We start from the raw sequence: 21,844 nt of genomic DNA on the forward strand, positions 1-21,844 counted from the left end.
TGCCCTACGCTGTGTTTTGTAAAAGGCCACAGGCACTGATGCTGCTACTTTAGGACCACCCGCACTCCCACTGAGTAGCCTTATTCTGTAAGCGGTCCAATCAATGTCACATTCACAGAATGAAGTACCACACAAAGTAAGGATGATAGGATCTGACTCTAATATATGTACTGATATTTTATTTCTGTCTCTCAGATTTTAAATTAATTTTAAAATATCCCCTACTAGGGATGCTGCAATTTATTCTACAAATGTTTACATTTACACATACATTTTTCATGATTTATTCTATAATAAATCTTATTTCCACCAAAGTCTCCATTATACTTACTTCACTGTGGAACGAACTGTCTTCTGTTTCTTCAACTAAAGATGGCAGGAGAGACATTGATCCTTTCTTTTTCAGCTACAATGTACATACAGAGATAGAGTCCAGTTACTCTTAGCTCCACAAATTGCCTCTTTTTTCTGCCCTTTTGCTAAACAGTTATCATTTTGCACCTAATTTTGAGAAATGCTGAGCACCTGCAACTCCATTTAAAGTAATCAAAAGCTGCAGGTTCTAAGCAACCTCAAAAATCAGATCCTTTAACTTATTTTTCAGCTTTTAAAGTCATGTCTAAAATTGAGGTAACTATCATTCTGTTCCATTCAAACAATTTTACTGAAAATCTTTAAACAATTCCTTACAGTGTAAATTACAGATCCAGCATTGGCGTGGATTGCACCCTCAGCAAGTTTGCAGATGACACTCAACTGGGAGGAGAGGTAGATACGCTGGAGGGTAGGGATAGGATACAGAGGGACCTAGACAAATTAGAGGATTGGGCCAAAAGAAATCTGATGAGGTTCAACTAGGACAAGTGCAGAGTCCTGCACTTAGGACAGAAGAATCCCATGCACCACTACAGACTAGGGACCGAATGGCTCGGCAGCAGTTCTGCAGAAAAGGACCTCGGGGTTACAGTGGACGAGAAGCTGGATATGAGTCAACAGTGTGCCCTTGTTGCCAAGAAGGCCAATGGCATTTTGGGATGTATAAGTAGGGGCATTGTCAGCAGATCGAGGGACATGATTGTTTCCCTATATTCGACATTGGTGAGGCCTCATCTGGAGTACTGTGTCCAGTTTTGGGCCCCACACTACAAGAACGATGTGGAAAAATTGGAAAGCGTCCAGCAGAGGGCAACAAAAATGATTAGGGGACTGGAACACATGACTTATGAGGAGAGGCTGAGGGAACTGGGATTGTTTAGTCTGCAGAAGAGAAGAATGAGGGGGGATTTGATAGCTGCTTTCAACTACCTGAAAGGGGGTTCCAAAGAGGATGGATCTAGACTGTTCTCAGTGGTAGCAGATGACAGAACAAGGAGTAATGGTCTCAAGTTGCAGTGGGGGAGGTTTAGGTTGGATATTAGGAAAAACTTTTTCACTAGTTGGGTGGTAAAGCACTGGAATGCGTTACCTAGAGAGGTGGTGGAATCTCCTTCCTTTGAGGTTTTTTCCTTTGAGCAGGGGGTTGGACAAGATGACATCCTGAGGTCCCTTCCAACCCTGATATTCTATGATTCTATGATTTTGCATTTTTTAATTTCAAGCAATCTCACACTGATTTTCCACATGTTGAAAAATAACCCAAAAGGGCCCCCATATTGTGCATCTAACCATTTTTTGTTAGGGCCATTTAAAGGGATAGCATGGTGTTCTACCTACCTGCCGTTCAGAGGCATCTTTCCCAACCAAGCCAGTTTCCTCGGGTGACAGAGGCACAGAAAGTTCATCCTCTGATTCAGATTGTTCTTGCTGTAAGTGCTGGTGAAGTTCCAGCATTGAACTCTTCATACCCCTAAGGATGTCTTCTTTTTTCTGGCACAGTTTTATGATCTGTTCTTTTATGTCTTCCATTTCCCCCTGAGGAGCAACAAGGCTTGTAACTTACACTTTCGTTGTTAAAAAAGTGATGATATAATAAATAATAACGGCATCTTACTGTGAGAGGGGATCCCAGCTCTTTGGCCTTCTTTTTTGCACTGGGGCAATTCCCCCATTGTCACAGCAGGAGATGTTTAGGTAAGCACTAACTCAGAGGCAGCAGGCTCAGAACAAAGCACATAGCCTACCAGCTGCATACGGAGCCAGCTGTGGCCTTACAGGGAATGTGAAGGCTTGGTAATTAACACTGATCTGGATTCTCACTAGTGGGGCCATGGGAGTGGAAATCCTGGAGATACTCCTCCCCAGGACAGAGGGAATGAAACTGGGTTGCATTACTCAGCTAGTCAGGTCAGTTGATGGTGCTTCCCACAAACTTCTCTGCAAAGTAACTATAAAAGAGGCTTTTCTATCAGAAATGAGAGGAAAGGGAGACAGAAGAATTTATGAGGGAGAAATCAACTAGTGGGTAGCTCAGGGCTGCATCATCTTTATTAAAGACACCGAAAAACAAGGAAAAACAGACCCTAGTGTGACGCTGGCAGACTAGATGCCAGCTCTTGCCACGTCTGTAGGCATCAGCTGAGCACCAACAAACTCACAACTGGAAACCAAACCAGCTCATCTGTATGTTAGTTTTGTTCAAAATAGGTATTAGTCTTATAAGAATGTATTAATGTTTAGACTCTATGAAGTGCTTGTAAATTGCTGCACTCATTAATCTCACTTGTAATGTCTGTAGTCCATGTTATAAGGAAATATGTACGTTTTGCTTTATAACTTTGAAAATGTTTTCTCTGTACTTGTGAACCCACACATGGGAATTGTCCCCTGTGCCCATTCAGGAGGACTATCAAGATTCAACAAGCCATTAAGGAGCATCACAATACAAAAGGATTAGAGAATGGCCCTATCAGACTTAGAAATGCTACGTGCGAGGGAGCTTGTCTCACGGACTGGAAGGCTAAATGTAAAAGATAAAACAGATTCACGAGAAAATTGTTCATCTCCTTGTTGTCTGAACTCTCACGGGGCCATGGTAAGACGACTACAGTGCTCTAGGAGTTCACATTTGTTACTGGGTTGGTAAAATCTAACTGTAAAATGTACCACCAGTTTGGGGTGTCCGTCCTGCTTTTGACAGCCTGAGTTGAGGTTGGCGCTCTTGGTCATGAGTCACTACAGACAGTGTGACACCTAGGAAGAGATTTTTATCTTCCATGTCATCAACTGTCTGTTTAGTAGAGCTGCCCTGTGTCTCCCACATGTGGTGTTAACAGTGGGACTGAGTGTCCCACTGACTCTTGCTTCACACTGGACATTCCCATAATTCTCCAGTTTCCACTCAATACTGTCTCTATCTGCTGCCCCATCCCTATCCCTAGGGTCTCTAAGCCAGCCAATGAAGGGCAAGAGACAGGAGCAGGGATGTCCTTGGTGCTCTCTCCTCTTCACTGTTGACAATGTGTGCGGCAGCACTGCACGCTACAAGGCGCTCGTGTTCGCAGAGCTCAGCAGGGGAAAAGCGGCTGCACACCCAGTTCAATGCCTGTAGATAGTAGTGCAACCATGACAGCTGGCCTTGATGTGATGGCCTGAAATAACAGCATCAGCCTCATTTCCAGAGGCTGCTCACCCAGAGCATCAATAAAGCAAAGCAAATAACTAACCCAGGTTAGATGACACATGTAAAACTACATAGGCCCTGTCTCCACTACAGCTTCTGCTGTTCAAAGCACCAGCGGAACTGTATTGATGCTGAACGACATTGACAGATTTTCTGAACATAGGCAAGGCCTTTGCATAGAAGGCCTCAGTAGGCATCTGATATGATTTCAGCCCACCCTCACGTAGGGGACATTAATGAGGGGTGGGAAGAATTTTCTTTGGCTCTGTCTGAGAGGGATAGAGTGCTGCTGAGATAAATACACCTTTCCTGACACATTGAAACACATGCAGCAAACCCCTCCAGTAACTGCCTCCCTATCAGGGACAGGAGAAAGTCATCAGCACAAAATACTGCCTGTATTTGGCAATGTGCTGCACTAAGTTGTAGTTAAAAAGAAAGACTTTGCTATCTTTTTCCATTGCGAAGGTGGACTTTGCAGCGTAAGCCCGCATGCAACTGCTCTGCTAATATATATAGCCGGGAAACAGTCTTGAGACAAGCAAGAGTAACATCAAAGTGGTGTGCTCACTCCTCCTCTACTCCAATCACTCTAGTGAGATGTAAACTCACCACTTCCCCACTCCAAAGCCTTCAGTGAGGTGTGAAAGTCAAAGGCTACTTCACTCAGTGAAATACTAACATCACTAAGCAGGTGATTTTTTTCTTTTAAAAAAGGACAAGAAAATTAAATGCAAATATCTATATTAAGAGGCAACATTTAGGTTCCTAATTTAACCCACACAAGAGTCAGGAAATGATTCACAATCAGGATTAACACTGAACGTATGGTGAATTAATCTATTGAACAAAACTCTAGCTATACATTTAAAAGTTTAACTAGCAATCGTATGTATTATACATGTATAGGGCCCTACCAAATTCACAGCCATGAAATCTGTTCTCCCACCGATTTCACGGTGGAGACCAGTGTTTCTCAAATTGGAGGGCCTGACCCAAAAGGGAGTTGCAGGGGGGTCGCAAGGTTATTTTAGGGGGGTCATGGAATTGCCACCCTTACTTCTGTGATGACTTCAGAGCTGGGCAGCCGGAGAGTAGTGGCTGTTGGTTGGGCGCCCAGCTCTGAAGGCAGCACCCTGCCAGCAGCAGCGCAGAAGTAAGTATGGCAAGGTATGGTATTGCCACCCTGACTTTTGTGCTGCTCCCTTCAGAGGTGGGCTTCCAGCCAGCAGCCACCGCTCTCCAGCTGCTCAGCTCTGAAGGCAGAAGTAAGGGTAGCAGTACCACAAGCCCCTACAATAACCTTGCAACCCCCCCCCCCCACACACAACTCCTTTTTGGGTCAGGATCCCTACAATTACAACACTGTGAAATTTCAGATTTAAATAGCTGAAATCATGAAATTTATGATTTTTAAAATCCTATGACAGTGAAATTGACCAAAATGGACCGTGAATTTGGTAGGGCCCTATACATGTACAATGTAGGCGTCTTAATGTTATCATGACTATATGCAGCAGGCCAAGCACTTCAGAGGCACTTTATAAATAATTATTATACTTGTATGACTCGGCCATTTCCTGACTTTTGCAGGTTTGTATTTGACACCTTAATGTTGCCTTTATGCCTTTTTTAAAAAAAAATGTTTGCCCACTATATAATCACTTGATCCATTACAAAAAGCCACCACCTCTGGGGTGTTTAACAGCTAATGAAGCCACAGAACAACAGTTTAGGATAGGAAGGGGAAACTAGAAACTAACTGCATGAGCAGGGAGAATTTACTTAAATAAAATATTATTAACCAAGATGGCATACAGCCATGTGTGATGGGGTGTACAAACCCCACGCAGGCCAGGTATTGGTTACTGAACTGCTTTGCACCCAGTCAGGCCTGTCCTGCCACAATTGCAAGGAGATTCAGGCTTGAAGGAGAGGAAGAAGCCCGGCTCAGCTGGTGGAAGACCTGGAAGGAACAGATTTTCGGTCCTCAGCTCCTGAAGAAAGCTCTGCTGAGAGCAGGTACTGCTTGAATCACTGCTACCTATTGGAGCCCCCTCAGGGGAAGGTGGGCCTGACGCAGAACAGTTACTTTGGGACTATTACCAGTGACTTGCCTGTCAGTGCTGAACAGGACTACAGCCTCCCAGAGGGTTCCAGAAGGAAAGGAGGCCAGTTCAGGGCTTGTGTTAGTTAATTTGTGCTTCTTTTCCCTTTGGACCTTTGACAGCCCAGGAAGAAGTAGACTCCCGCAGGACTGAGTTAGAGGGCTGAGTCTCCCACAGCTGGTGCCATGCTGACGCTGGACCACAGGTTAGGTGAGTTCAGGGCCCAGTCATATCCCAAAGGGGCACTGTGGGAGACCAATCCTGTGATATCATGACACTGGGGCTAATACCCCAATTCTTGCAGAAAGTGCCACTGCATCATCAATATGCACAAGTGATCTGGACTTTGCTTATATGTCTCATCTGCAAAACTGCCTACAGCAGCACACGCTGCTTCCTAATACCATGGCGGGGTATTGGAGCACCATGGACTCAAGACAAGTGCTGCCTACCGACTCACCAACGCCACTTCCTCCATCCCTCGGCATGTCCTTCGGCGGTCTGACATCCACATACTGGCTGTGTTTGATAATGCCTAGCTCATGAGATCTGATAAATATATCTTAAAATACATACCTAACTGACAAACTAAAGGTACAACAGTGTAACGCTAGTTGGTACATGTCATCTTATGCATGAACAGTCATGTATACTGCGTTGAAATCTATCTGCCTACTTATTTTAGCCTTCACACATCGGGAAATGATTGGGAGGAAAAGAAATAAGTGTTGCTGTTTACCCCCACATTAGCATACAGTAGCAGAACTAGACGCGAGTCCAGGTCACAGAGGAATACGCTACAGGTCAGAGAAAAAATGAAAACAATGAAACTCACCTCTGGACAGGAAGCAGTCTGAGGAAACGAAGGTTTTTCATATGACAGTTCACCCAGCTGGTTCTTTAAGAACTGCTTCAACTTTTCAATTTCTTGTTCACATTCATCGGTCTCTTTTACGATTGACTGTAAAAGGATAATTTTCATTAGCCATTTTCAATTGATTAGCAGAATACAGAAACAAACTAGTCAGTATTGCAATGAATTCAAACCACTGGAAAGTCAAATAACCTTATTCCTATATCTGTATATCTAGTGGGTTTAAATTAAGAATTTGTGAGCTGATTTTATTCACTGTTCCTGAATTCTGTTGTCTTCAAGTTCTTTATTAATTTGCTCATACACAAAAATAAAATAAAATAAAAATACTGCATCATAGCTGTGACTGGGAGCAGAGTAAGTAGCTTTGGCTATAACTATTTATTACAAAATAAATGTATGCATTTAGCTCCCTTTGGCTGTAAAACGTGAAGTCAGACATATTTAATCATATTCACCAGTAGAGTTGTTTAAAAAGAAGAATCTGAAGAGAAACTGGATGATTTTGCCTTTTTGTTGGTTTCATGATACCTTACGAGAAAACCTTCCTACTTTTTATTGGCACAGTTTAGTTCATTGTTGCAGGGTAGGCCTGCAACTAGCAAAAATAAATCATGCTGTGCAACAAAGGTCAGAGGTGAAGGTCAAAGGGTAAATTCTATCTACAATATGTGAGAACCAAGGTGGGTGAGTGCTATGTAAGCTTGAAAGCTTGTCTCTCTCACCAACAAAAGTTGTTCCAATAAAAGATATTAACTCACCCACCTGTCTCTCTAATATCTTGGGATCAACTTAGCTACAACAACAACAACACTATCTGCAATATTTGACAGTTTGAATATTACTGATGTAATCAGCAATATTATGAGTCATGTTGGGAGAAGGAGCTTGCATGGACTTGTAGGAAAACCTGCAGTATAGCAGAAATACGCGGCAAAATGCACCATTTTTTCTGGTTGATAATGACAACAGAATCTCATTAACCAGCACAGTTCATTTTTTACACACAAATGGCAGTCTCACCTCAGTACTTAGCAAAGATTTGACAACAAAGAGCTGTAGTGATTTCTCATACAGTATTACTAACAGAACATTACTCTTACTAAATATACTATTTCGCTAGTGTAGAAACCACAAACAATATTTGCTATTGCACAGACCACAACTGTCAGAACAGAGTATACATTCTGCAATATACATTTATTTATTTATATCAATGAATTTGTTTTAATTCATTTTTTGTGTTTTCTCTTCGCTCATTCATTTGTTCATCTGCAAAGTTCACCCACTTATTACTGCAAATTAGTTTGGGTCTATTCTATTTCTCTCTCTTATGTATGGACTTTAAAGGAAAGGGGTAAATAATTTTGGCTTTTGGGGGTGGGAGGCAAGGGTTGTTTTTAAATTAGAATAGAAGACGGGAGGGTGTGGCTTTGATGACTAAGTCTGACACAACAAGAAAATGAAAAGAGAAAGGTATAGGAAAAAATGAATGAAAATAATAGTTCTACCAAAATGCTCATTTTCACTGGGGAAACCTAGAATATGCTTTAAAGCTGAGGCGCTAGAAGACTTAGGGCTTGTCTACACAACATGTTATGTTGGTATAATTTATGCTGCTCAAGGGTGTGAATAAGTCAACCCCCTAAGCAACGTACATTACGCTGACCTAAGTGCCGGAGTGGACAGCGCTATGTCAGTGGGAGAGCTTCTCCCGCCCACATAGCTACCGCCTCTCACGGAGGTGGTTTTATTATGCTGACAGGACAGCTCTCCCCCATAGGCATAGAGCATCTTCAGCAGATGTGCTTCTGCGACACAGCTGCATCTGTGCAACTGCGCCGCTGTAGTGCTTCTAGTGTAGACTAGCCCTTATTTACTGGCTGTTAGCACGTCAGTTTAAAAACAATAAGGTGCACCTTAACATGGCTGCTGGGGAAGCATCTTTTCAGATTTCTTAGACCAAAATTTGAACATGAATGCTCTGGATACTGAGTCCAGCCTCTCTCTGCCACACTTGCCCAAACACTATGCAAGTCCCAAGCTTGGCAGGCCTATGTAGTTCTCAGAGAATTGTGTTGACTCCCCCAACAGTTTTGTGGAGGCCTTGTGCCATTCTTAATCTTCTAACCGATGTCCAAAACTCTCTCTTTCCCTGACCCTCCACTCTTCCCTAACAGGTTGGGCCTACTTTAAAAGAGCTGGCTGAGGAGCTCGCTGGACAGTTATTGCTTTTCAGGAAGTCTTGGAACACTGGAGAAGCTCTGGAAGACTCGAAGAAAGCTGCCGTTGTGGCAATATTTTAAAAGGACAAGTGGGTGACCTGGGTAATTTTACGCCTGTCAGTATAACATCAATCTCAGGCAAGATAATGGAGTGGCTGACATGGGACTTAATTAATGAAGAATTAAAGGAAGGTAATATAATTAGTATCAATCAACATGAGTTTATGGAAAATAGATCCTGTCAAACTAACTTGATATCCATTTTTGATGAGATTACAAGTTTGGTTGATAAACCACTTCTGTAAAGTGTTTGACCTGGTATGACATGACATTTTGACAAAAATACTAGAATCATATAAAATGAACACAGCATGGATTAAATGGAGTAAAAGTTGGCTAACTGATAGGTCTCAAATTGTAACTGTAAACAGGGAACCATCATCAAACTGGTGGGTTTCTAGTGGGGTCCTTCAGGGACTTGTTCTTGGCCCTGCACTATTTAATGTTTTTAATCGCCTCAAAGAAAACATAAAATCATCACTGATAAAGTTTGCAGATGACACAAAAATTGGAGGAATGGTAAATAACAAAGAGGACAGGTCACTGATACAGAGCGATCGGGACTGCTTGGTAAGCTGGGCACAGGCAAACTATATGCATTTTAATATGGCTAAATGTAAATGCATATAGCTAGGAACCAAAAATGTAGGCCATACTTACAGGATGGGGGAGTGACTCTGAACAAGATTTGGGGGTGGTAGTGGATAATAGGTTTAACATGAGATTTCAGTGCAACGCTGTGGCCAAAAGAGCTAATGCAATCCTGGGATGCATAAAAACAAGAGAATCTCAAATGGGAGTAGAGAGGTTATTTTACCTCTGTACTTGGCACTGGTGTGACCACGGCTGGAATATCGTGTCTCGTTCTGGTGCCCACAATTCAAGAAGGATGTTAAAAAATTGGAGAGAGTTCAGAGAAGAGCCATGAGAATGATTAAAGGATTAGAAAACATGTCAAGGAGCTCAATCTATTTAGCTTAACAAAGAGAGGGCTACCAGGTGAGTTGATTACAGCCTATAAGTACTTAGTTGGGGAACAAATATTTAATTTAACTCTTCAGTCTAGCAGACAAATTTATAATATGATCTAATGACTGGAAGTTGAAGCTAGACAAATTCAGACTAGAAATAAGGCATACATTTTTAATAGTGAACGTAATTGGCCATAGGAACAACTTACCAAGGGTCGTGGCAGATTCTCCATCACTGACAATTTTGAAAGCAAGACTGGATGTTGTCAAGGTTCCTTCCCCACTCTGAACTCTAGGGTACAGATGTGGGGACCTGCATGAAAAACCCCCTAAGCTTATTTTTACCAGCTTAGGTTAAAACTTCCCTAAGGTACAAACTATTTTACCTTTTGTCCCTGGACTTTATTGCTGCCACCACCAAGCGTCTAACAAATATAACCAGGAAAGAGCCCACTTCGAAACGTTTTTCCCCCCAAAATCCCCCCAAGCCCTACACCCCCTTTCCTGGGGAAGGCTTGATAAAAATCCTCACCAATTTGCATAGGTGAACACAGACCCAAGCCCTTGGATCTTAAGAACAATGAAAAAGCAATCAGGTTCTTAAAAGACGAATTTTAATTGAAGAAAAAGTAAAAGAATCACCTCTGTAAAATCAGGATGGTAAATACCTTAGAGGGTAATCAGATTCAAAACATAGAGAATCCCTCTAGGCAAAACCTTAAGTTACAAAAAGACACAAAAACAGGAATATACATTCCACGCAGCACAACTTATATTATCAGCCATTTAAACAAAACAGAATCTAATGCATATCTAACTAGATTGCCTATTAACCCTTTACAGTAGTTCTGACCTGCATTCCTGCTCTGGTCCCAGCAAAAACAACACACAGACAGAGAGAAAGAACCCTTTGTCCCCGCCCCCCCAGCTTTGAAAGTATCTTGTCTCCTCATTGATCATTTTGATCAAATGCCAGCGAGGTTATCTTTAGTTTCTTAACCCTTTACAGGTGAAAGGGGTTTTCCTCTGGCCAGGAGGGATTTACAGGTGGTTAGCCTTCCCTTTATATTTATGACAGATGTTTTTCTAAAAGATGTGCTGTAGGAATTATTTTGGGGAACTTCTATGGCCTATACAGGAGGTCAGACTAGATGATGATAAAGGTCCGTTCTGGCCTTGAAATCTATGAAACTACTGTATATCTCATCAATTCTTGTCCCACCCAGTATGTATTAGCCCCAGTGGCTACTCAGAATAGATTTTATTTTAAGAGCAAAGTAACTTGCAAAGCAATTGAAAATGACTCTGGTAAATACAAATTAAGACTTGCTTGTGACTAGACAGTTCTAAAGAATGCAAGACCCACACTGAAAATTTTTTTAAAAAATTATTTTGGGCCTAGTCTTGCAAATCCCCAGTCACAAAAATCTTCTGGAAGTCCAGTACAATGCAGACATAATTAAGTGGACATATCTCCTACTAAAAAGCAGAGGTTTTCACTGAGTTGTTATTTTATGTTTTATTTATTATTATTATCCTCACTATTTATCTATTAACATAGTGCCTAGGAGCCCCAATCATGGACCAGGAACCCACTGTGCTAGGCGTTACACAAAAACAGAACAAAAAGATGGTCCCTGCCCTCCAGAGCTTACAAAAGAAGATTTTTGCTTTGTGTCTTATTCTGTAACCCCTACACAAGTTCCAGGCCTTGCGTAGGTTTTTTGACTATGTCAACGAACAGTTTTTATGGACAGGAAAGTGTGTGGGGGAAGGCTGGCAGGAAAACATATTGGGAAGTATTTGGACCCAAACATGATGCACTAACAATGAGAGCCAAGTCCTCAGCTGGTGTAAACTGGCATAGCTTCATTGACTGCCCCAATTTACATCAGCAATACAGACTTTAGCTAGACTAAACTAGTATAAAATATTTGTTCCCCCAGTAGGTGCTTATAGACTGTAATCAAGTACCTGGTAACCTTCTCTTTGTTAAACTAAATAGATTGAGCTCCTTGACATATTGTCTAATCCTTTAATCATTCTAATGGCTCTTCTCTGAACTCGCTCCAATTTTTTAACATCCTTCTTAAATTGTGGGCCCCCGAACTAGACAGACTATTCCAGCAGTGATCATACCAGTGCCAAATACAGAGCTAAAATAACCTCTCTACTCCTACTCAAGATTCCCATTTATGCATCCAAGGACTGCATTAGCCCTTTTGGCCACAGCATCGATCGCACTGGAAGCTCACGTTCAACTGATTATCCACCAGTAGCCCCAAATCTTTTTTAGAGTCACTGCTTCCCAGGATAGCAAGTACAGTTGCAGTACCTAATCTGAGGTCAGGTCAGGAGATGTTCAGCTTCAGAATGATAAGCAGTACAATTTACAATGGAGGAAATTGGCCCATTGTGCTTTACTGATAAGAAAAGATTACATCCTTGAGAAATAACTCCTTCAGCAACAGACTTTGCACTATTCACATTTTAATAATTAACGTGAATGTAATTAAATTACTATTAAATGGTAGGTATATATAACAAAAATATTTGTATGTTCTGTATAAAGATGTAGGATCTGAATTTCAGAGGTGCTGAGCACCTACAGCTTGCATTGACTTGGGTTGTGGGGGCACAGGTATTTAAGTAATATGACAATTAAGTCACTGCTATTGTGTAATACCCAAAACTACCACAAGGTGCCATAAGGCATTAGCTATCTGGGAAAAGAAACTGGCATCTATCTCTCTTTTAGCTGAATTCCAAAGTTAAAATAAACATCGAAACAGTTATAGCATGCTTTGTCCTTGTATTAAATTACCCAGCAAAAACGGAGACCTGGTAGGTGTATGATGGTCCTGCCTTAACAATCATGTCTCATCACCAAAAAAATTACCACCAATTTAAGAAGTTTTGTATGAAATTTCAGAACAAATGAATCTGATGTAAATGCAAATACTTTACCTCCAGTAGCTCATTTTGTTCCTTGGTCATTTTTTCTAACATTTTCAGTTCTTTCACAAGTTGAGCTGTTCTTCTGAAGACTGAGAGAGGTTGCATTCTCATTCCTGGTAACCTAAGACCTTCTTTGTAGCCCTGTATCTCAGCAAGGGTCTTCTGCAAGGGACTGATGTGGCCAAGTATAACCTAAAAATGTAAATATAACCAGAATACACTATGAAGAAGAAACAATGATCAATTTTGTCACGCAGTTAAAAGGTCTCTTACGTAAATTCTGCAGGACTGATTTTAGACCTTCTCTCAGTTTACCTTCTGAGAACTTTTACCTCAGAATGTTTTCAAAAAATATATGATGAGACTGTACAAACAAGAGGAGTGTGTCATGACACGTGCAGGACAGGGGCCATTAGGACTATTTTTGTCCATCTTGTGGATCTGAGGCATATGGTGGAAATACTGCACATTACTGAAAACACATATGCAATTAGCACAGAACATTCTACCTGATAAATAATTGCCGACAGAAAGTCATGTCTAATGTACTATAGTTTTACTGAGTGGTTGGGTAATTTTAACATTTCAATGAACTCCATCAATTTCTGATGAAATCTGCATGACTCTGTGTAAAGGTTGCTGGACCGGTTTGTTACCTTATCTCAGTCACACCGATTTCATCAGAGATTGATGGAGCTCATTGAAACATTAAAATTACCCAAGCACTAGACTTGCGTTCAGCAGGTTTCACTAAAATGGTTGTGAAAATGGGTCTAACTAGCAAGACCCTATCTACATTATGGTTCGCAAGTGTTCAGATCAGTGGGAACTTTTTGTATATTTCTCTAATATGGACAAAGGCTACAATTCAGAAAGGAAGAATACTGTTTTCAAGGTGAAATATTTCTTCACAATATTACTCACTTCTCCATATACTGTAACAGCTACAACAAGTGCCCTTTGGGTAACAGAACACCAAACATGACCAAACTTTCAGCTTTCCTCTTAAACTAAATCCACAAATTTTGCATGTAGGTGAACTGAAAATGTGGCTTGTAGACACAGGGAAAAAATAAATAGAAAATATCTTTAATACTTTGATTTATTGTACCCAGGGATGGAAGGCAGAACATCCTGGCCAAAATATCCTTGCAGTGAAGTCTTGAATTGATAAATAATCATGAAATTATAGAAATGTAAGACTGGAAGGGACTTGGATAATAAGACTTTGCACATATATACATGTTTCCATCCAACTATCTTCAAGTGTTTTGTAAAAAACAAATGAATTTGCCCTTTTGAGGTAATATAATCACCTTCATTTCACAAAATGAGGACAATAAGGTACAGAGAAATTAATATCAACTTTTGCCTCAACTTTGAGTGTCCAACCTGAAACCTAGGACCTGATTTTTCAAAGTGCCAGTTGCCTGCAGTTTATGTTGATATTATCTAGTGTTTGGGTCATCATGACCTCTGAAAATTGGGCCATAAAGTTTCCAGAAATAGAGACATCAAAAATTAATGTGCACTTCTGAAAATTTAAGCATAAACAACTTGCCCAAGGTCACATAGGAAATCTGCTGCAGAGAGAAACAGAACATAGATGTTCCAACCTGTAGTCTCACGCATTAACCACAAGGCCACTTAATACAATTGTGAAAAAGTTCCTTCAGCCTTTGGATTGTGAGAATTACAGCCACAATTCCCATAGTATACCTACTCCTGGACAATATTTTACAGTTATTGCTCTCAAAAGCAAATCATGCATCATAATAATTTGTTTTCATTAATCAACCATCTTCATATCTGTGAAATGTGTTGATTTATTTATTTAATGTAAGAAAAAATGGTTTAATAAGATACATACACACCTGTCCATGTCTAAGATGCTCCTTAGGAGAAAAATCTAATATATCTTCTGTTGACAAGATCGTCTTAATTTTGGCAACATCCTTCCCTATCACTTTCACTTCAGATTCAATGGCATCCACCTCCTAGATGTTTTGAAATATCCAAAATATTTGGGGCTATGAAATTTCATTTTACAGCCACATGAATTGTTATTGTGCCTACTATTGTTGTTATCTTAATAAATACCAAATAAATTAATGAATTACCAGGTCTAAATTTTATCTAAATTCTAAATACATTGTACTCCAATAATTTAATAGGAAGTACATTTTCTTCTAATGCAAATTAGAACTACAAAATGTATGGCTTTCATTTAAATGTTTCATATTAATAACAAATATTTTCAGGCTGCCCTTCAAACATAAATAAATAAATAAAACAATCTGTATTATACAATATTTTTTGACCGGAAACATATCAGAAAGAGGTATTAAACTGAACCTTAGTAAAAAAGTAATAATAATGTACAATATCAGAGATTGAATGCTGCTGCATTTACAATACATTCAACTGGTATTGCTGATCCAGAAGCTAGTTGCTATCAATCGCACTGTCTTTCACAGGCTCCTTGTCATAACTCACATAGGGAATTAGGTATTAGTGGTCAGCTGGAAAGGATATAGCTTTAATCCCTGAGTAGGGAATCAAAATAACGTTGAAGTCACACATGAACTACTCTTGGGCTTGTATACATGGGGAAGTTTACTGGCTGAACTATTCTGATATAATTATACCAGTACAGCACCCTGTGTGGACACTGATATTCTAGTATAAGATTGACTTTTTTCCAAATTTAGCTTATGTTGCTTTGAAACTGGATGAGCTAAACCAGAAAAAGGCACTCTTATATTGGTATAACTCCCCACGTAATTATATACCAGTATAGTTCTGCTGTCAAATTTCTCTGTGGAGACAAGCCCTTTGAATAAGCTAGTAATAAGCATTGTATTTCTCCTCCTCAAAGACAAAAGGCACACCCCCAAATTATTTTGCCATTTCTCTTGAATTTTACAGCTTAATTAACACATTGGGATTTTTTTTAAATGATGCATTTACCTATATGTTATTCCTATTATTAAAACAAGAATGCTTGCATTCTATTGGCAAATAATGTATACGATCTAATGAAACACCAATAAAAAGCTATTTTTTCAGACTACCCAGACTTACATCAGCCATGTGCTGGATCTGTGGAAGAATTTCCACTATCTTTTGCTGTAAAGATGTTACTTGACCATTTACTTCATTAATCTGTTGCACTATATTTTCTGTTTCAAAGATTATTGATAACTCATCCAGTTGTGAATAGATGTTATGTAGAAGATTCTGCTTTTGTTCCGAATCTTCCAGTGCCATCTGGAAAAAAACAACACCACATCAGCATGTTCAAGGCACTTAGATTGCCTGATTCACTGATGCACCTCGGCTCAGATACAAACCTCTGTTGCATTCTCAAATACTTCGGCCTTCCAGCCCAAAACACACTAATGTTCCAAACTGTAAAGACTTTGTTTAAATACAATAATCTAATCCTTGGATTAACTGGAGTCAGTGAAACTTTCACACAATTTTGCATTCATATTCCCCCCCGTGGCAGATTATAATATATAACAACCTACCATGAAAGGCTACAATACCACTAGTAAAATCCTAGGAACAGCAATGACATTCGTGATTACTTTTTATATAAAAGTCATGTCCTGAGAGCAAACGATTCTTCTGGGCTAAATTCATGCCTTCTCTTGCCAAAACTCAGATTTCACATACAGAAAGCAGTCTTTGCACCACTCTTCCCATGGCGTCAAATTCCCTCTGATAATGTTACAAAAACCTGACACTTGAAATAACTTACCACAATCCACTTTAAAGTGCATAAGGAAACTGATTTATGAATTACAATTCACCTCAAAATGCTTTAACAAATGCACAAGAACCAAAAAACGGATCTACTAATTCTACATCAATACACTGTTTACTAAAAACAGCAGCATGACCTGTAAAATCTGTTCAACTGTAAAGCAGTTCAACAAGTAGACAAAGGCCAGGACACAAAGTTTACCGTTTTCTGAGAAAGATCTATCCCCTATTAAAACGTACCTGTCATATTGTTATATGGCTGCTGACATTTTTTATCACTATGGTCATTTTTCACTGAAGTTCAGATTTTCAGTGGACTTCCTTATTTGTGCCTAAAAAATCTGTTTGTGCAAAATCCATACCTGCATGAGCTGGAGGTACTTAGAATAGGCTACACTGTTTTTGTAATTTGGGCTCCCGGTACAGAAATTTTGTATATACACTTACTTGAAGGGCATTGGCATGTTTACTCAGGGCTTTTGCAGAGTCATTTTCAGCCTCCATGGTTAACAAACGATTGGTGGTTTCTATCCATAACTGCATGCTCTTCAAGAGTTCCTCATATTCCTCCATCTTATTAGTGGCCTATAAAAAAATACTCAAATATATGTTCTGTAACACCCTAAGTTAACATCCCTTATAAATGAAAGACTAGCTGTATTTATTCGTAAGTTCTGAATTATGAAGTATTATTCTGCTCAAATCAGGGTTAACATATTTGACTGAGAAACAGAAAATCTGAATTTAATCCCCAGCTCTGCCACACTTTGTGTGTGACCTTGGGCAAGTCACTTAATTTACCCCAGGTCTATCTTTAAAATGAGACTGGTACTCTCCCACTTCTTAAGAGTGTCGTGAGACTAAACCCCTTTAAGGAGTGTGAGGATCATATGGGTACTTAGATAGAGAGAAATCCCTAACTGTGAGAGATGGAAGGCTTAATTCTCCACTGGCATCCACTGAACTCATAAGGACTTATATCAACAGAGTTTGGCCCTATTAGCTGAATGACTTTTTAGCTATATTTTGAACAGAAACAGTTAAGGGGGAAAATTAAAGAACACTCTATATATTTTTGTGGAGTTTGGTGACATTAACCTTGCTATGAAATAAAGAAGCAGGATAAAATGATCAAAAACACTTGAGTGATTTAGGAGCTTAATTCCCATTTTCTTAAGTGTTTTAGGCACTTAGGCCAAGATCTTCAAAAATATTTAGGCATTTAACTCACATTGACAGCAGTGGGAGTTAGGCACTTAAATACCTTTGAGGATCTGGGCTTAGGAAGCCTAAATCCCACTGAGACCTCAATGACACTTAGGGTCCTATGCCACGTAGGCACTATTGACATTTTAACCATATAGTCTCTTTTTTAATGTCTGATCCTTTATTAAGCCAAGACACTTGTAGCTTTGCTTTTACCTTGTTTAAGAGTGTGGTTCTGCGCTCAGCGTGTTGTGCGACCTGCTGGTACTGCTGCAAAGGAATCATTAAAGTGTCCATCCATTCCTGTGCGTGACATGGATCCTGTTCTGCTATATCCTGCACTTCTGAGTCCAGTTCATTCAGTTTGTAATGCCAAAGGTCTAGCACATCCCAGATTGTCTACATGTGGGAATATGGTAAAAACAAAAAACATTACGGTCAAACCTTATTCTGACAGGATACATATCTAATTTATGTTTCCTGTATGGGGCATGTGAGTTTTGAATTTGCAAAGGTTCATGAACTGATATGACTAGTACAGAATTTTCTGTATCTACCCTGGGTCACTCATGCCCAAGGCAAATGAGAAAAAAAATCTTTTGCTGTGAGCAGAAAGGTTTTGAAAGTAGTAATCAAGTAGATGCTTCTGCGTATGCAGGCAAACACAACGGAAGATCCCTCGACAGTCTTCTAAATCAGATTCAGTAACTGGACCCATGGTCTTCAGACTCAGAAAATGGAATTTTGAGACATTACCTTTTGAATTTCCTTGGCTTTTGCAATGTTTTCACTCTTGTGTTGTAACATCTTTTCAACAGCTTGCAGGCCATTGTTAATATTCTCTACTTTTTTATTCATCACATAATGAGGAGAGCTCTGCAAGATTTTGGTGCTAACCTGTCATAGTAAAGGGAAAAGTTATGCAGGTAACAAAAATCTGTTTGTTTATTCATAATGTCTCACAAAAAGTTTCAGAATTCTTTGTATTACTTCCCTGACAAATCACATAAGACTATAAGCCAGAATTAGATTTGCTGTGAGAAGCAACAGTAATATGGTGTTGAGTTCATGGGTCATTCAATAGTTTCATCCCACTAAAATGACAGGTGGAACACTGCATTAAATACAAATCAATGTAATATACTACAATATTGGGTCACTTCTGCTGGTTTCTGTTCTGGCCAGTATGTAAGAGATACAACCTGTACTAGGGAAAAGACACACTCCAGCTCCTCACTCTGAAAAATCAAAACTGAAATATAATCTGCCAGCTGATAGCACTGTTTTGCCTGAGAAATAAAAATCAAGGTTTTACACGTTTCCACTATATTAATGCTCAGACTGACTACAAAAATAAATTACTTTAAAGCCCCAAAACAATCAAGTGCAGAATCTCTCTCAGCAGAACTCCACAAGAACAAGAAATAGGGATATTGAGTACCATGATTTTGGTGTAAGTTGTGGCAAAATTTTCAAAATTGCCTAACTGATTTAGGAACCTAAGCCCAATTTTTTAAAGGGACTTCGGCATTTAGGACTAGTCTGCACACAAAAATTGTACTACATTAATTATACCGCTGTAGTTAAAGCAGTACACCGCCCTTAATGTGGATGCAGGTATACTGGTATAAAGATGCTTACACTAACCAGCACAACCTACAGGAGTATAACTTACACCAGTATAACAGCATCCTCACTAGAGGGATGTATTGGTATAGCTATTACAGTAAAAAAACATGCTCCTATTCCAAAATACCTATACTGATACGTATCAGACCTTGGGCTTCCAAATGCCTTAGTCACTTCTGAAAATAGGACTGAGATGCCTTAATCACTGGGGAGCATGAAAGCACTGTGCACCAGAGAGGATACATTTTGTTCTTTTTCACCCCTTTTATTAGAATCAGTAAAAATGAATAAACAACAATAATTCTATGCTTCCAAGTTAGAATTTTATCTCAAACTTAATGGACCAGTCTGATTCTCTTTTTCTTCTTGTTTCACACCCTGCAGTCCCTCTTAAAACTTTGACAGTTTTGCTCTAGATAAATAGATATTTCATTTATTCTGTATGTATTATACTTAGGGAATACTGAAAATACTGAGACAGTGTTAGTTACCTAAATTAGACAATGTTAGTTATCTAAATTAACTGGCAAGTTTTTTAGGGCACCACTGTGCACCAGGGGTTGCTATAAAGAATTATGTCACTAATAATACCCTGCCATGTGTGCAGCTCTGTTTATAAAAGTATTTGTTGAACTTCTTGATGGCTTTGAAATGCCCACAAAACAAAGAAATATGTTTTGAACATATCATCCATCTGTGTATGATACCATGATGAGGTTTCACACTTATTGGGAAACAGAGGATAAAAAACACTATTGGTCAAGTTTAAGAATAAGAATGAAGGGAAACAGAACAGTGGTGTTCTGAAAGGTATAAAAGAATGTATACCCATCTTAGCCTTACTGAATCTGCCATTTCTTCTTGTAGCTTAATTAAAATAAATTTTATGCCCTAATTTGTTGATTGCTATAATATTTTAAAAGGATACAGAGGTAACACATGCAATTTATCTGTAGTTTATACATTTTTACTAAGTGTGGAATGCAATAAAATTAGCATTTATACCAACTAACATTTTCAGTTGACACTTGTACTTATAGCAATAATATAGTGTGAAAACATTCCAAATAAATAAAAATGTGAATTTCACACATTATTACCTTCTCTTCTAGGTCTTGTAATGTTTTCTTGCAGTCTTCCAACTGTGTTTCAATATCTGCAGGAACTATTGTATACATTTCTGAATACTTGATTCGTAGTTTCTCCATAATATCCGTAATTGTTTGATTCTCTCTGTTAATTATACTCCGAATCTCCTAAAAAACATTTCAGAGGTTTCAGTACTTATAAAACACTAAAAACTTAGACTCAGTAGGAACTAAGTGAGTCTTCTACCATGATGATGATTTAAATAAGTTGTTTTCACATTACAGAACCTCACTTGACAACCTATGCAAGCAGATTAAACCTGAGATATATTCACTGGTTTAGACAAATGATGCTTTTCAATCTGTAAGAATTAATTAAACTTGATACCACCCAATGTCAAACTATTGTTCCAGTAATACTTATTGACAGAAATAATTTATGGTTAAAATGTTAAAGTACTTCTGTGATTTAATGTTCAGCTTTGTGACATTCCTATTATAAATACTAGATTTTTACTTTCAAAGAAGTTTTACATTATTTTAACAGCTACATTATTATAACAACACAAAGACCGCTAAAAGCAACAGCCTCGAAGCTGAAGTGTCTGCTTTCATGTAATTATGTAGAACTGCAGAGCACAGTTCCTTTCAAAACAGTAGGTTCCAGTCCTGTGTAAGGAATGTAGGTTTTGTGAGACAAAAGAAACCTGAACAACTGTCTACAGCCTGTGGCCTAGAAACAAAACCTGAACTAAGTCCTCTCACAGAAAGAAACTTGTTTGTTAGGCTTTCTAAAATTTCAAGTTGCAAAACTTCTTGTTTTTACAGTTACTCTCCCCTACTCTCTGCCATTTTTGTGTGGTGTCAAATTTTAAATAAGTTATTGGGCAAAGTGATAAATTCCTATTATGCAGTGAGAACTTTTTATTTTACTGTTAGACTATGGGGTGATGATTTTTATTAAAGTTTAACCATTCCCCTTTAAATCCTAACCTCCATTTGGGAATCCTGTCCCACACCTAAGTACAATGCAGAGAAAGACTGTATCAATGGATGAAATAAAGTTTTCTTTCCCATTTTGCTATGACAACTGGGTCCAACTGTAAAGAACATAAAACATCTGTACACCTAATACACCACAAAGAAGCTTACTGTAACAGTGCCACAATTAAGGCTGTGCCAGTAGTGATGGGCTCCCAAATGACCTGTATTTGAAAGAAAACAACTCTCTGACCTGCAGTAAGCAGAAAATATCACTTTGTAAAATGGACTTCCATATCAGTATATAAATACGAACATGCAGTTAATACTTTTAAGCTGTAAAACTGTGATATTTGAAAGCTTCCCAATTTTGTCCGAAACTAAATAAAAACATGATGATTATTATTGTTTGTA

The 21,844-nt window shown here is 39.0% G+C and overlaps 1 protein-coding gene across 4 annotated transcripts in view; it reads right to left on the bottom strand.

The window, feature by feature from the left end:
* The window catches only part of SYNE2 (spectrin repeat containing nuclear envelope protein 2), a 275,952-nt gene that overhangs the window by 119,340 nt on the left and 134,768 nt on the right, over window positions 1-21,844 (bottom strand). For all 4 annotated transcript variants that reach the window (XM_073349867.1, XM_073349868.1, XM_073349866.1 and 1 more), the window contains 10 exons: window positions 20,462-20,617; window positions 18,489-18,629; window positions 17,949-18,131; window positions 16,974-17,111; window positions 15,840-16,025; window positions 14,630-14,752; window positions 12,765-12,947; window positions 6,503-6,628; window positions 1,714-1,911; window positions 332-406 (listed from right to left, as the gene is read on the bottom strand). In XM_073349867.1, coding sequence (XP_073205968.1) covers window positions 332-406; window positions 1,714-1,911; window positions 6,503-6,628; window positions 12,765-12,947; window positions 14,630-14,752; window positions 15,840-16,025; window positions 16,974-17,111; window positions 17,949-18,131; window positions 18,489-18,629; window positions 20,462-20,617 — 1,509 coding nt within the window. The remainder of the gene's footprint in view (window positions 1-331; window positions 407-1,713; window positions 1,912-6,502; window positions 6,629-12,764; window positions 12,948-14,629; window positions 14,753-15,839; window positions 16,026-16,973; window positions 17,112-17,948; window positions 18,132-18,488; window positions 18,630-20,461; window positions 20,618-21,844) is intronic.

The sequence above is a fragment of the Lepidochelys kempii genome, chromosome 6, assembly GCF_965140265.1.
Source record: "Lepidochelys kempii isolate rLepKem1 chromosome 6, rLepKem1.hap2, whole genome shotgun sequence".
NCBI lineage: Eukaryota > Metazoa > Chordata > Testudines > Cheloniidae > Lepidochelys > Lepidochelys kempii.